General features: G+C 41.7%; 1 protein-coding gene across 1 annotated transcript; it reads right to left on the reverse strand.

Moving 5' to 3' along the window:
- Positions 1 to 447: 447 nt before the first annotated feature.
- Positions 448 to 16,096, reverse strand: ALDH5A1 (aldehyde dehydrogenase 5 family member A1). Its single transcript, XM_048840001.2, has 10 exons — positions 15,636 to 16,096; positions 13,128 to 13,211; positions 12,551 to 12,721; positions 11,721 to 11,837; positions 11,088 to 11,231; positions 9,977 to 10,120; positions 7,152 to 7,310; positions 4,641 to 4,810; positions 3,773 to 3,831; positions 448 to 3,576 (listed from the first exon to the last, which is right to left on the reverse strand). Exons 1-10 carry the CDS (start codon positions 15,933 to 15,935, stop codon positions 3,371 to 3,373), a joined length of 1,554 nt encoding a protein of 517 aa, XP_048695958.2. The 5' UTR covers positions 15,936 to 16,096; the 3' UTR covers positions 448 to 3,370.
- Between the last annotated feature and the right edge of the window lie 247 nt (positions 16,097 to 16,343).

The following is a 16,343-nucleotide window of genomic DNA, read 5'->3' on the forward strand; positions in this document are numbered from 1 at the left end:
CTTTCTCCAAGCAGAATTCAAGTTCTGACAGATCCCAGGCAAATTTTACACATTAAGTACTACAAATGTGTCTACTATTATAATCATGCTGAATGCCACACAATATGGCAATACACTTTTTATTGCCTCTGCAGGAGCAACTTTCTGGGAAGCCTTAGGATCAAGAGCCTCCTTCACTTATTTTGCTCAATTGAACAAAGTTGGTCAAGGCATGCATGTTGGTGGGGAAATGCGTTACGTAAGGTAACTTACTGAAAAAGCATTCCTATGGTGGTCAGAAATGGTGTTGGGCCTACTTGAGAGAAAAAACAGTGCAGACCTAAAAAGCTACTGGGTGTAATGGCACCTGGAATATATATGGCACCTGGACTTAAACAGCAATTGAGTATTAAACAGCCTAATTAACAATCAATTTAACACAGAAAAGTGAATGCCCACAATATCCAGTGCTTTCACAGGTGTTAGATATTTATTTCTTGAAAACAGTTCAGTTTCTTTGCTAAATAGCATGCGTTCTTTGAACACACATTACATGAGAAAAAAGCTAGACAATCACAAACTAAATCAAACTGAAACGTAAGAATTCAAGTCTATGTTTTCTTAAAGGATCACAGTTTTTGATAAGAGTACAACATTTGTAAGAAAGATCAATTTGTGCTATTTGACATAGACATTACCTAGAAAACCATACAGATTCAAACACTGGAGTCCAGACATGGAAGAAACCTTGACAAAGAATTTTTTTTTAAAGTTAATCTAAGATACTGTCAGTTATGACAGGTTTCAGAGTAGCAGCCGTGTTAGTCTGTATTCTCAAAAAGAAAAGGAGTACCTGTGGCACCTTAGAGACTAACATTTATTTGGGCATAAGCTGTAGCTCATGAAAGCTTATGCCCCAAATAAATTTGTTAGTCTCTAAGGTGCCACAAGTACTCCTTTTCTTTTTGTTAAAGTTATGTAACAAAAGGTTTGTGCTTCCTGTTGTCAGACACAGTTCAAAGATATCTTGTGCTGGGTAAAGAGTAAAAATTTACTCAAGTTTTATTTAATTCTATTCAGAGAAGAAAATCCAGCCTCATAAAACAAGACACCAAAATTTTAAGACAACCAACAGTATTGCATCTGACATAGAGGCAACCGATGAGAGCAGTGCAATTTGAGTGCCTGGCTGAAGTGACGGATGAGTCCATCTGTCTAAGGTACTTATAAAACTGCCTGTGTGCTTGCCGTATTTAAGCTATAGTACTTTGGGATGTAGCAAGTACTGGCTGTATTTTTGTGCAGCACCCTCTGCTGATTAAGAAATGGATGATTAAGATACCTTGTTCTAGCTGCCCTACTTTCATACATGCCATAACACAATGCTCTCAAAAAATCAGGGTACTATGTATGCTCATCTACAAGAGTTTAAAAGTGGTTAATATGAACAGGTACATCTGTCTTCTCCTTATTAACTCCAAAAGCACACACTGCAGGTGATAAAGCCTCAGTGCCTTCATTTTTATATGTATTGCATTAGGGACTTCTGTAAGGGCAATGAGTGTCCTTTCCAAACCCTGTTTGTGGCATCACTTCAGCACAATGCACTCATGCATTTTACAGACAGTAAGGAATGACCTCCAGCCACACCCAGTGTAATATAAAAATAATCTAAATAACATTTAAAATGTTGAGTAGCAATCAATACTCCTCCGTGTTCACTTGCGAAGGCTCTGTGAAGCTCTGCTCCACCTTGCTTTTCTGTTAAACTTAAGTGTCATTCCAAAAATAATTTCCCCCTACCTTGGTTTAATTGAATACCATTGTCTATTTGACAGGATACATTCATCTAGAGAGAGCCGTCAGCTCACTTTCATTCTGTAATTAAATGTAAAAGTCTGGCTAAACAGCAGTTAGCCAAAAATGAACACACACAACTTCTACTACCCAGCCTCTGAAAAGCCAGTTTAAAATTTTCTATAGGATCTTCTGAGGAAGTTTAGTTTGGTGAATAAAGTGCTTATTTTAAGTCAAAACCATGTTAATACACCATTATTTGCTTCACATTAAGGAACTTTTACATCACCTTTTAATGATGCTTTCAGTTGAGGCTACATAGACTAAGCGGATGACATACAAAGTCTGCCTCTGAAGACCTATATAATCTTTATTAGGTTGTAAGTTAGATGAGTTTGGGGTTTTGTCCCACTCCGCGATGGACATCTGCCCATGTGACAAGGAGCCCAGTCCAGGGCCTGGTAGCATTTAAGGCACAAAGCCACAGGAGCAGTACTGCTGAGGCTCTGTAGTTGAGCAAGCTGAAGTGGCTCTTTGAAGGAGTGGGAGGAAAGCACTCCTTAAAAAGTTGGTTGGCAACATTTATGTTGATGACCATTCTCTTCCCTTTCCCAGGTGGGGTCATACTGGTCTTGCACAGGGGAATGAATGGATATATATTGTCATGTGGAGCTCATTTACATAAATCTCTCCCCTCTCCCCCCCCCCACCCCCGAACAGCTCAGCAGAGTGTCCCTGCAACATGCATACAGTCCTCTCATTCCTCTACTACACACTAAGCTAGCCATCCCCCAAGCTCCACTGACTCATTAGGCAACCAGTTTATACACACTACTGCGACTTACAGCCCTTGTTTACGTGGTAGCACAGGTTGTGTATCTGTTCCTGAAACTACTAAGCTCTTAGGCATAAGTTAGGATGTCTGCTCTGGAGAGGGCAAAGCTGCAACAGCAGGTGGTGTTGCAATTAGCAGTGATGTATACTGACATAGCTGCACACTAGCCTGTAAGAATGCCTGGCTCCAGCCATTACCACTAATTCCTCCCCTTCACAAGCACCAAGTTCTCCTGCAAACTTTAATAAAAGTAAGCAATCTGAAAAAGTTATACAACAGCGTTAGCAAGTTGAGAATTAAGTGCATATTTGGCACAAAACCATGAAGGACAGGCTACCCTCCCCAACACTTCTCCACTCCCTACACAGATGCGTGAATATTAGGAGAGACAGAAGGAAAAAAAATTGCCTATGTCCTCCAGAACAGAAATTATGATCTTCATTATGCACAAATCTCCAAATTCTTCCTATTTACATAAGGTAACCCAAATAACAGAAACTATTCCTCCCTCATCCCCCATCTAAGAGGCACTGTGTCATTCAACTATTGGGTATTACTACTAAATCTATGTAACTAGTAATATTTGTGTTTTACAAGTGTCAGCACAGAGCTACATAAAACATCTCTCTCTACATGTAGTCACACAACAGCATTACTTGGATTTGAAGAGGATAACACTCACATTAATATACAGACAGTCCACCCCAAACAGGACATTATTTTCCAGGCCTTTGTGGATTGTGTCATTTCTGCAAATTATTATAAGCCTCCAAAACAGACATACTTTATTTCTAGGTACTCATCAATACCATATTTTGAACCTTCTCGTCCTAAGCCAGACTGTTTCACACCACCGAAAGGGCACTCCACTGAGGACATTATTCCTTCATTAACACCAACTATTCCAACCTCCAGCTGCTCTGCAACTCTCCAGATCTGGGCTGGGTCTTGAGAATAGAAATATCCTGTCACATGAATGTAAAAATATATTGTTAACATAGAACAAAAATCAAAAGGACATGGCAGCAGAAGGTTTTGGGGAAGGTGCTTATTAGCAAACAGAAATAATCAAAATCAAATTCTTCATCTCACACCACTGCAACACTAAGCTCAAGTTTGTAGCTGCACAGTGGTGTATCTGTCTGAAAAGGGAGAACGTACCTGCTAAACCCACATTGGCTGAATTTGCTATAGCAACAGCTTCTGCTTCAGTATCAAACCTGTCAATATAAAGAAACAGAGAACCAGTGAGACCTGCAATCAACATAGCGGGGTGGAAAAGGAAGTAATCCTTACTGCCTTCCTGGTCTCTGGATACTGAGAAGCAGCCTCACTGCAAATGGGACAAAGTGAATGTAGGTTTGTTCTCCTTGGTATATTTCTAGTGTTTTATTATTTAATTTTCGGTCTCAAGCCAGGGTGCTTTTGCCATTTCCCTTGAGTTACATTAAATTTTAAAATGTGTTAACACTTGTCAACAAATGTGGTTTAAACACGCCATTCACTTTCGCTGTCTTGACAAGATCTCACATCTGAGAAAGATTCGTAAATCTTCGCCCCACTGAGTCCTACCAGGTTCAATCATACTGGGGAGGGGGGAAAAAAAAAACCCTCATAGAGAAAAAGACTGCTAGAGAGGGGAAATTGTCCAAAGGGTACTTTGGATCAGAGAAACACAGAACTATTAGGTCATGTGACAAAATGCAAAAGCTCTCAGGTCCCTTAAAGGAGCATGAAAATTGATGGTCTTTACTGTTATCCTCCCTCGTTAAACTGCAGGTGCCATTTAAAAAAAAATCTCACTGAAAAAAAGTTTACAGGTCAAAATTACAGGTACAGTTTTAATAAGTAAAAATCCGAGAGAGAGAGAGAGAGAAGTAATCTCATCAGAAGCCAAAAAAAAAAAAAAAACTGTGGAAGAATAATAATAATAATTATGCAGATTGTATACTTATTCACATGAAGTAAAATACTTTTTTGAAGTTTACTAAACTCTCTCTATGTTAATCTGAAGAATGGATTATCTTACTTGATAACTGGTGCTAAGGGACCAAATGTCTCTTCTTGCGTGCAAAGCATGTTTGTTGTGACGTTGCTGAGCAGAGTAGGCTCAAAGAAATTCTTTCCAAAACTGTGCCGTTTCCCTCCTGTCACAATGGATGCTCCTTGAGAAACTGCATCGCTAATGTGTCTCTCCACCTGAGATGAGCAAAACAAGAGATATCAAGCTAGCATTTAGCAGTAAAGGTTTGGTCTTCTTTTCCTTGAATACACAACAAGATTCCCCAAAATTAAACAAGGCGTTAGACAAAAAGGGTTTATTCTGCTCCTTATTTAGAGACTGAGACACTGCTTAAAACCTCCCTTTCTGCTGAATTTTCATCTCTCCTCCTGAACATAACCTGAATTTTAGATTTACAAACCAGGATCACTTGCAATGCAGAGCTGCAATTCAGTAAAGATTTACATAAATGCTTAACTTTACGGAGGCTTATTAGTCCTGCTGAAGTCAAGGAAAGTTAAGCACATCTGTAAGTCTTTGCAGGATCAGGGCCACACATTCATGGTCAGCATCGTCAGAGAGAGATACAAAAGACCATGCAGTGCTTACCTACTGACAGAAGAAAACTATCCTATCTCAGGGCTTGTCTACACTGGCAATTTACAGCGCTGCAACTTTCTTGCTCAGGGGCGTGAAAAGCGCCAGTGTAGACAGTGCACCAATGCTGGTAGCTGCACTCCCATTGCTGGTAGCTGCGCTCCCATTGCTGGTAGCTGCGCTCCCATTGCTGGTAGCTGCGCCCTTCGTGGAGATGGTTTTTTTCAGAGCGCTGGGAGAGCTCTCTGCCGTGACCACACAAGCCACGTTAAAGCGCTGCCAGTGTAGACTAGCCCACAATAGCAAGTCTTCAAGATGGTATTGGAGAGACCATATCTCCATCTATTCTCTAACGTGAACAGAACGCACATTAAACTAACTTCTATGAACACCAGTCCGAGTGGACAAAAACTGATGATTTCTTTTTAAAAAATGGATTTTTAAAGATATAAAATCAGATTTTTATTTTTAAAAACAAGACCTTAAAATTAAATTTGAATTTATGGTAACCTATGGTAAAGGCCTAAACTTACTACAATCTATTCAAATCATTTTTAAAAAATGAATTAAAAAAACCTACTTTATACCAGTGAGTCATCTGCAAATTTTTGTAAGTTAAAGAGTGCTACTTTTTAAATGTAAAGAGAATTGGGGTGGGGAGGAGAATCTTTAACTGTTGAGGTCAATTCAAGCTTTATAAATATGTCAATGTCATATGGTGCATTAAATATCTATATTATTTTCATTCTTTACAACAGAGTGAATGGTGGTATTGACATTTTTCCTAATGCAAGTACTTTCAGTTCTTGTTGTACAGAAAAGCTTTTTCCTTAATTTTACTTTTGGATTCAGTTTAGCCAGCTGGTGCAGAGAATATATTTTCTTCTTTTGGATCATCCAAATTAAGAAACCAACTGGGAGTTGAAAAAGTAGGAAAGCTTGTGTTCCTCTTCCAATCTATGAACTATAATACAAAAAAACCCAGGTGGGAGAAGATGAACTCTACTAATTCTAGAAATTTGAAGGAGAGGGGCCAGATTTTCAAAGATATTTATGAACCTAAAGATGCTGATAGGCACCTACGGGGCTGTAGCATCTTCACACAAATTAGGAATAAAAAATCATCATCTAATAAATAAATGCAATGCCACTCCTCATTTTCCATATAATAAAAAAATGTAAAAAATGAAGAATCTGAATAAATGTATGTTAAGAAATATAACTATTTATATAAATGAAAATGCACCTTTCTTTAGGAAAATACCTAAAATGTACAAATGCAAAACAAAATTAAAAGTCGCCCTCCACATTCAGAGCCCCCAATAGTTTTAGCCTTAATTTATTTTTCTGCTTAGTTTTGATACACAAAAACAGACTGTTCAAAACAAAAACTGTCATGCTACCTAGAGACATGAATATACCCAATACAACCCCCACAGTCTGTTAAGCTTTTGCAAATGTTCTCCAAAAAAATACCAATCAGAATATAATTAGGAAAAAAGGCTTGCTCTTGGTAGATTATTCCCCTTTCTTTTCCTAGTTTAACAAGGCAATGATCGCTGTAATTACTCCTGTTCACATCACTGTGGGCTTTGAGGAGAGAATACATTCTGCAAATATAGAGAGACAAAATGGATGAGATAATATCTTTTGTTGATGAGACAGACAAGCTTTTGAGCCACACAGAGCTCTTCTTGAGATCTGGAAAAGGTACTCCCAGCATCACCGCAAAATGAAAGGCGGAACAGATTAAGTAAATAGCATATACTGTAAGGGACCATTCCAGGTAGAGTGGCAAATATAGTCTTACAAAACAGGTATTAGACAAAACTGGGTATACAATGTGTTTAATACTTCCTAAAAATATAAATTACAATTTCAGAAGTGAAATCAGTATATTTTGATATATATACACACACACACACACACACACACACATACCTTTCCCACTGCTTTTTCATTAATTAATGGCCCCTGGGTAGTTCCTTCATCAAATCCATTTCCTACACGTAGCTCTCTTTCAATGGCTTTGGCAAATTTTTCCACAAATGCATCGTGGATCTTTTTTTGCACCAAAAACCGGTTTGTGCAAACACATGTCTGAAAACAAACATGAAAGAATAACAAGACAAAGCTTAGTGCTGTTCCCATTTTTTACAGCACAGTAACTAGTTACCATTACACTTCCTTCCATGCCTTCTCTTCACCCACATAGGCTGTTACTAAGGTTTTCCTTTCTCTCATTACAACACTCTGAAAATCAAACACTAACAAGCTGGAAGTGTTTCCCTGAAACACCGTCACCCTGTTAGCAGGTGTGGATCCTGCTAGGAAAGGGTTAAGTGGGTGCCACGGATTCTCTGATATATGTATCTACCAGGATACAAGGGAGGTGTGGTGGGAGTTATCCTCTAACCAAAGGATACAGGATGTGGGTTAAGTAGCAGACTCGGCATCTAAGCAAAGGTAGGAGCTGATATTTCTGTTATCTTGTTGTCTGTGTTAAGTCAGCCAAATCCCACATGAAGGAGGGTCTGGATTTTACAAGTTGGATTTGTAGGTTTGGGGAAGGAACACCTGCTCACTCTGACCCTTTGTTCTGTCTATACCCTCTTCTCCTCCTGCCTTGATTACTACAACCTTTTGCTTGATGTTCTCCAGTACACAACTGCTAAAATGTTCCTTTGCAAGTCAGGCTACATTATCCCCCTTTGAAAACTTTCTATATCAAGTCTAAATTCCTTAGCCTTGCATATAAGATCCTACATGGCTCTGTCTTGGTTTATATCTTGGGTCTTGTTTCATGTTGTCATGTCCCCATTCACCACTTTTGTTCTACCAAAGATTCCAGCCTCATTACTATCCTCATTTCCTTCTCCCAGGCCAGTCTTTGCATTTTCTCTCATGCTGTCCCCTCACTTTGACTAGTGAAATTATTTAATGCTAATCAGGTTCTTTTCAAAATCCACCTAAAACTTGCTTCTTCTGCAAGGTTAATTGGGGGGGGGGGGGGAACCTTTTGTAGTGATAATCAAGGTGGGCCATTTCCAGCAGTTGACAAGAACATGTAAGGAACAGTGAGGGGTGGAGGTGGGGAATAAACATGGGGAATGCATGTAATGACTCATTTGTGTAATGACTCATCCACTCCCAGTCTCTATTCAAGCCTAAGTCAAATTGTATCCAGTTTGCAAATTAATTCCAATTCAGCACTCTCTTGTTGGAGTCTGTTTTTGAAGTTTTTTGTTGAAGAATTGCCATTTTTAGGTCTGTAATTGAATGACCAAAGAGATTGAAGTGTTCTCCGACTGGTTTTTTAATGTTATAATTCTTGACGTCTGATTTGTGTCCATTTATTCTTTTATGTAGAGACTGTCCAGTCTGACCAATGTACATGGCAGAGGGACATTGCTGGCACATGATGGCATATATCACATTGGTAAATGTGCAGGTGAACGAGCCTCTGATAGTGTGGCTGATGTGATTAGGCCCTATGATGGTGTCTCCTGAATAGGTATGTGGACACAGTTGGCAACGGGCTTTGTTGCAAGGATAGGTTCCTGGGTTAGTGGTTCTGTTGTGTGGTGTGTGGTTGCTTCAGGTTGGGGAGCTGTCTGTAAGCAAGGACTGGCCTGTCTCCCAAGATCTGTGAGAGTGATGGGTCGTCCTTCAGGATAGGTTGTAGATCCTTGATGATGCATTGGAGAGGTTGAAAGTGATGGCTAGTGGCGTTCTGTTATTTTCTTTGTTGGGCCTGTCCCGTAATAGGTGACTTCTGGGTACTCTTCTGGCTCTGTCAATCTGTTTCTTCACTTCAGCAGGTGGGTATTGTAGTTGTAAGAATGCTTGATAGAGATCTTGTAGGTGTTTGTCTCTGTCTGAGGGGCTGGAGCAAATGCAGTTGTATCGTAGAGCTTGGCTGTAGACAATGGATCGTGTGGTGTGGTCTGGTCTGGATGAAAGCTGGAGGCATGTAGGTAGGAACAGCAGTCAGTAGGTTTCTGGCATAGGGTGGTGTTTATGTGACCATCGCTTATTAGCACCATAGTGTCCAGGAAGTGCATCTCTTGTGTGGACTGGTCCAGGCTGAGGTTGATGGTGGGATGGAAATTGTTGAAATCATGGTGGAATTCCTCAAGGGCTTCTTTTCCATGGGTCCAGACGAAGAAGATGTCATCAATGTAGCTCAAGTAAAGTAGGGGCATTAGGGGACGAGAGCTGAGGAAGCGTTGTTCTAAGTCAGCCATAAAAATGTTGGCATACTGTGGGGCCATGCGGGTACCCATAGCAGTGTTGCTGATTTGAAGGTATACATTGTCCCCAAATGTAAAATAGTTATGGGTGAGGACAAAGTCACAAAGTTCAGCCACCAGGTTTGCCATGACATTATCGGGGACTCTGTTCCTGACAAACATCCTTACAAACAGGTTTGGTTGCCCCAAAACTGTGAGCTACTAATTTAAAGCAGAGCTAAATACACTTTGTAGTGTCTACTTTAATGGCCTGAAATGAGAGTTGTCTTCAGGAATTCATGTGAGTTTATTGCTTGTGAAATGTCCATATGACAAAATCATCTGAAACGGATACCCTCGTTGGCAGTTTCAGCAGAGAGGCACTGAACTGGCATTGTAGACTCATCTTTTCAATCCAGCATATTTCCTTTCACAAGCAAATAAAGTTAGGCAAAAATAGCTTAATCACAAAAAATAGGGCTCTTTCATGCTCCAAAACGTGAAATAGGCAAGGTAGAAAAATAATTCTCTCACCTGCCCCGAGTTTCTGTATTTAGAAGCCAGAGCTCCTGCAACAGCTCGGTCCACATCAGCGCTGTCAAACACTATAAATGGAGCATGCCCCCCAAGCTCCATGGAAACCCGCTTCACAGTGCCAGCAGCGTGATGCAGCAGAATCTACAAGTATACAGCAGACACCAAACAGGATAAGTGTGTAAATAATCAGTTCACTAACAAATCAGAATTTAGAGGCAGGGGGAACTAACTCTGGTGGGGATTGAACTCCCATAATGAACCTACAAATTCGCCACAGAGTCAATAGTCCATCTTTCCCATTCCCTTGCCAAAGCAGGCAATCTGATCCTACATTGAAGTCTCCAGTGGAAAAACTCCCACTGACATTAATAGGGCCAAGATTTCACCCAATTACTTTGTCCAGCCTTTATTTAACTAGAACTCAGGGAAGAGCTGCTTCTACTTTCCCTTGCAAGATCATTCCACATTGTAATAAAACTTGCTGGTAAGATTTTTCTCCTGATATACAGTTTAAATTTTACCCTTCCCGCTGTCATCCCATTCCTCCTCAGACCATTTTAGAAAATGCCCCTTTCTTGTTAAGAGAAAGATTCTGCCATCTTAACCCCCCACACTAGTATTTTATTCCTCAAATAGTCCTAATGATTTCCATGAGACTACTCGCAGAGTAAAGGGAGTAGAATCTAGCCTTAAGTAAAGATTTCACCTCATGACCCTTCCCTTCTTTCAGTAATGCACTACATTACTGAGCAGCACATTCTGAGGTATTCCCATTAGAGTCAAGTCATCACGTAACCTGAAACAGCAGTTTCTGGAGCTGAACTTTCCTGAGTAACTGCTGTGCATCATTCCAGTTTGTAATTTGATGAAGATTACCACTGTTCTAAAAAGCTAACAGATACCAGATTAAATGGACAGTAATTCAAGGAAAAGTACTTAACAGGGATTTGTGTGAAGCCCTCAACAGCCAGAAAGGAAGAAAGTTTGTTGCAGTGTGGGGAAGAACCACCCCAAAGGAAAATGTTGTATATACACCTTTCTCCCCTCAAAACACTTCCCCTTGCTTTTCAGTAAAAACCCTTCAGACTTTCACCATCTTGTCAAGTACCTTTCCTGTAGCAGTGGACCCAGTAAACGATATTTTTGCTACCAAAGGATCAGTGCACAGGGCCTCCCCAACAGCTGGGGTTTGTTGTTGGGAACAGGGGACAACATTAAATACTCCTGCTGGAATCCCAGCCTGGTTTGCAAGCTGCAATGAGAAACAGTGAATATGCAGTTACAAAATAATGTACTTTGTATAAGGATCAGGTAGGTAATATTTTTATATTCATATATGTATTTGTAAATTTGCTCTGAAGACATAAGCACTGAGTCAATGAGAGCTGAGGGTGCTCTGCAATTCACAATATTGGGCCCCATAAACATTACATGTTGGCATTGCTATAGGCTGTTGCTGACATCAATTAAAGCAAAGATATTCAAATTTAAAGCTGACTTTTGCAAAGCTAGGCCAATGCTGGAAGATACTCCTAATATGCCCATAATATATTCCAACGTTTTTATTTATTTTAAAGGTAACTATTAAATCTAAACCACCATCTTAACAGAATAAATTTGTACTCTCTCTGTGTGAGACTGTAGCCAAGAGTTATGTTTGAATGCCACTTCACTTTCTGTTTACATACTGCTAGTGTGAGATACAATCCATTGCTAATGTAATACCAGCGCAAAAGCTCACCTCAGCAAGTGCTAATGCCGATAATGGTGTGTCTTCCGCAGGCTTCACCACCACAGTGCAGCCTGCTGCCAGAGCTGCACCAACTTTTCGTGTAATCATAGCGCTGGGGAAATTCCACTAGGTGGAGAGAAATATACAATGAAAAATCAGAAAAGCTGCATACTTCCCTCTCTGCCCAAATAACTAGCTATTTTTTGCAACTCCTAGGAAGAATCAAAACAAATCTTGTATAAGAATGAGACTTTGCTTTACTTTCACATTTAAATACTTTTCAAAAATAGAAAAGGGGAGAAGAGGCAGCATTTACAAAATACTGTGTATATAATGCCACTACCAATTTTCTTATGCTCTAAAAATTCGACTAATTAAATGGCAGAGAGATTTCTACAACTGTGAGAAACTGGTATTACCTATATTAACTCAAAAACTTCAACCTTTTGGGGGTGCACCTGCTGCTAAGAGTAGGTGGAGAAAAAAGATATGAGGAAACAAATCCATACCCCTAGGAACATGAAAACCAAAAACATGACATGTATTTTCAGTATGAAAAAGCCATTATTTGTCTCATGATACGTAACTCAATGTAGAAACGCATCCAGACCAATGCTGTAACTTTCTCATATCTTATCTAGAGCGTGTGCTCTGTCCCACTTGGCCATGCAGGGGAGTAAAGTCCACCCAGAACAAATGAGTGGGGAGCAGAAAAAGGCCAGGGGGGATTCAGGGGGATTTCTCCTGGGCCATGGCGGTATATGCTACCCCATTCTCAGAGCTGAGCCAAAAGCCCTAAGTTAGTCCTTAATCAGTCTGACAGATCCAGCTGCACTTACAGGGGTGATAATGGCTGCCACTCCAACAGGCTGTTTCAGCACCAAGATCCTTCTATCTTTCACAGAAGGTGGAATGATGTCACCATAAATGCGACGAGCTTCTTCTGCAAACCATTCCAGGAAGGAGGCAGAATAAAGAATTTCACCTTCTGCCTCTTTCAGAGGCTTCCCCTATGATTAAATCACAATGCAGAAATACTTCAAAGAGACCAAAGTGATTGAAAAAAGTCACTTAGGTCATTATTTTTACTCTTATTATTATTTGTGTAACCATGGCACTTAGGAGCCTTAGTCATTGTGCTAGGCACAGTAAATGGCACTTTGATTCCAGGTTACATACATTTTGGACAGAGTCTGGGCTAAGGATTTATAGGAGTCTTTCCATTACTTCAACAGACTTTAGATCAGGCCCTACATGGTAAATTCTATAGCTAATGTGCCTTTCTTGCTTAAGGCCTGGGAGTTGTGGGTACATACTACCACTCAGGATAAGACCCTTTGTTGCCAAAGGGGTCCTTTGCTGGCAAAGAGGCCTGAAAAATGCTGAAATTAGCACATTTTTACATGTAAAACTTACATTCTCTGCTGTAATTATCTTAGCAAGGTCATCTTTATTCTCCATCATCAAACTGTACCATTTGCGAAGTAACACACTTCTCTCCTAGGCAAGGAAAAAAAATACCTCCTTACAGTGTGTATGATAACACCCATTGTTTCATGTTCTCTGTGTATATAAATCTCCCCACTGTATTTTCCACTGAATGCATCCGATGAAGTGAGCTGTAGCTCACAAAAGCTTATGCTCAAATAAATTTGTTAGTCTCTAAGGTGCCACAAGTCCTCCTTTTCTTTTTATAGATAAGAATGTTACTAAACTGAATTAACTTCATACTTTATGTATAAATGAATGTGTGCTGTTCAAATAGAAAAAAGATAACGGAGTAAGGATGACATGAATTCAAAATTGTATTGGAGGGCTAGTGATACCACTATAGACAACGGTCCTTTCAGTCAGTCAACTTCTTTCAGACAGTACCAGGTGCTTCAGAGGAAAATCCGTGTGTGTGTACTCATATATATATTCTCCCCACTGTGACTATTTGTATACAGGTCTACCTCTTTTGAAACTAATAAGCCCTTGGCCTCAATATCTTGTGGCAGTCAGTTTCACATGCTTTAGATGTATGTAAAGGACTACTTGCTTATAAACAGTTAATGAGAAAAGGAGGACATGCTTTTGAAAAAAACAAAAACAAAAAACACTTTTTCTAAGGCAGCGGCTCTCAACCTTTCTAGACTACTGTACCCCTTTCAGAAGTCTGATTTGTCTTGTGTACCCCAAGTTTCAGCTCACCTAAAAACTACTTGCTTATAAAATCAGATATAAAAATTAGGGCTGTCGATTAATCACAGTTAACTTACGCGATTAACAGTGCAATTAAAACTGCGATTAATCACGATTAATTTTTGAGTTAAACAATAGCAATTGAAATTTATTAAATATTTTTGGATGTTTTTCTACATTTTCAAATATATTGATTTCAATTACAAGACAGTATACAAACTGAACAGTGCTGACTTCATATTATTTTTGATTAAATATCTGCACTGTAAAAAGAAACAAAATAGTATTTTTCAATTCACCTCATACACATAGTGCAATCTCTTTACCATGAAAGTGCAACTTACAAATGTAGATTTTGGTTATTTGTTTTTGGTTTTTTTGGTTACATAACTGCACTGAAAAACAAAACAATGTAAAATTTTAGAGCCTACAAGTCCAGTCAGTCCTACTTTTTGTGCAGCCAATCGCTAAGACAAACAAGTATGTTTACATTTATAGGAGATAATGCTGCCCACTTATTATTTACAATGTCACCAGAAAGTGAGAACAGGCGTTGGCATGGGACTTTTGTAGCTGGCATTGCAAGGTATTTACATGCCAGATATACTAAACATTCATGTCCCTTCATGCCTCAGCACTATTCCAGAGGACATGCTTCCATGCTGCTGATGCTTGTTAAAAAAATAATGGTTTAATTAAATTTGTGACTGAACTCTTTGGGGGAGAATTGTATGTCTCCAGCTCTGTTTTACCTGCATTCTGCCATATATTTCATGTTATAGTAGTCTTGGATGCTGGCTCAGCACATGTTGTTCATTTTAAGAACACTTTCAATGCCGATTTCATAAAACAGGAAGAAGGTACCAATGTGAGATTTCTAAAGACAGCTACAGTACTCGACCCAAGCTTTAAGAATCTGAAGTGCCTTCCAAAATCTGAGAGGGACGAGGTGTGGAGCATGCGTTCAGAAGTCTTAAAAGAGCCACACTCTCTATACAGAGCTGTATAAACAAGTTATTCTACGAAATTTTAGTCTGTACTGACTTCCCTAGGCAAATAACCAGATGAGTTGATGTAACCCCAAGGAAGACCTCTGTGTACCCCCCTGCCCCTCCGAGGTGTACCTGTACCGCGAGTTGCAAACCACTGTTCTAAGGTATGTGTAAGGTGACTTGTGGCCTTCAAGCCAGCTTTTAAATTTAAAGCACCACCTACTAACTGTCTCCACCAACCCCTCATATTAATGACAGACCTATTAGTAGCTGTCCCTAGAGGCCTGTCAGACCCTCCCTGGGCTGCACCTGCTGCTGCACATCACCAGTCCCTGCCCCAAAGCGCTTCCAGGCGAAGTATGGGATTAAATACACCACACACAAGAACAGAGGCAGCTGAATCAAGCCCACTGGAGCTCTTTAAGCCCCCAACCCTGCCCTGGGCTCTGCTCGCCAAGGGGGCAGCCGGCCTGGTTCTCCTGCGGGGTCACAGCCGCAGAGGCGGGCATGCCGTGGGCGCACCTGGAGAGTACATCACACTCTCCCAAGGTCCTGCCGTGCCCCGCTCACCCTCGAGGGGGTGGGGGAGGGCCTGACTGCAGCCCGGGACACCGTCCCTCAAAGCTCCCGCCTGTGGGTCCCTGTCCCCCAGAGAGCGGGGGGGGGGGGCTCCCTGGGCCGGGCTTTCCCCTCACCTCGCGTCTGCCTCGCCCGGCCGGATCCCGCTCGCTTCCCCCGGGGCTCTCACCTTGGCGGGGGCCGCGCTCCAGCCGGGCCTAGCCTCCCATGCGGCTCTCACCGCGGCCCGGGCCTCGGCCACGCCGCAGTCCGCCACCCGCCCCAGCTCGGCGCCGCTGGCCGGGTCCAGCACGGGGAAGGCGGCGGCCGCCTGCACCCAGCGGCCCCCCACGAAGCCGCCCGAGCGCGCCAGGGCGCCGGGCAGACGCGGCGGGGCCGGGCCGGAGCCGCTGCGCCGGAGCGGGGCCGGGAGCGGGCGCGGGGCCGCCCGCAGCCGCAGCCGGGTCCAGGGGAGCTGCCAGCTCGCCATGGCCGCGCGGCGGCGGGGATCGAGGAGTGGGCTGGGCAGCGGGAGCCGGATCCCCGGGCCCCAGCAGCTCCCCCGTCGGCAGGCCTGGCCCTGGGCTCTTTGTGCGCCCGCTGGTGGCCTGGAAACGGCTTCCTGTAGAAATGTACTGCCTGCAGCGGGTTGTAAGAAACTACTGTTGCAAAAAAACTGCTGCCTCATGCAGCAAAGTCCTACAGGTAGCCGTTTGCCCCCTGCAGTCATGGCAGGACAAAGTATTAACTAGACCGTTCCTGCTGTGTGTTTGTCCAACCCGCTCTTAAAAATCTCCAGGGATGGAGATTCCCTTCCCTCCGCAACTTATTCCAGTGCTTAATCACCTGGACAGGAAGTTTTTCCTAATGTCCAACCTAAACCTCCCTTGCTCTTGGC

Source organism: Caretta caretta, chromosome 2, assembly GCF_965140235.1.
Source record: "Caretta caretta isolate rCarCar2 chromosome 2, rCarCar1.hap1, whole genome shotgun sequence".
Lineage (NCBI taxonomy): Eukaryota > Metazoa > Chordata > Testudines > Cheloniidae > Caretta > Caretta caretta.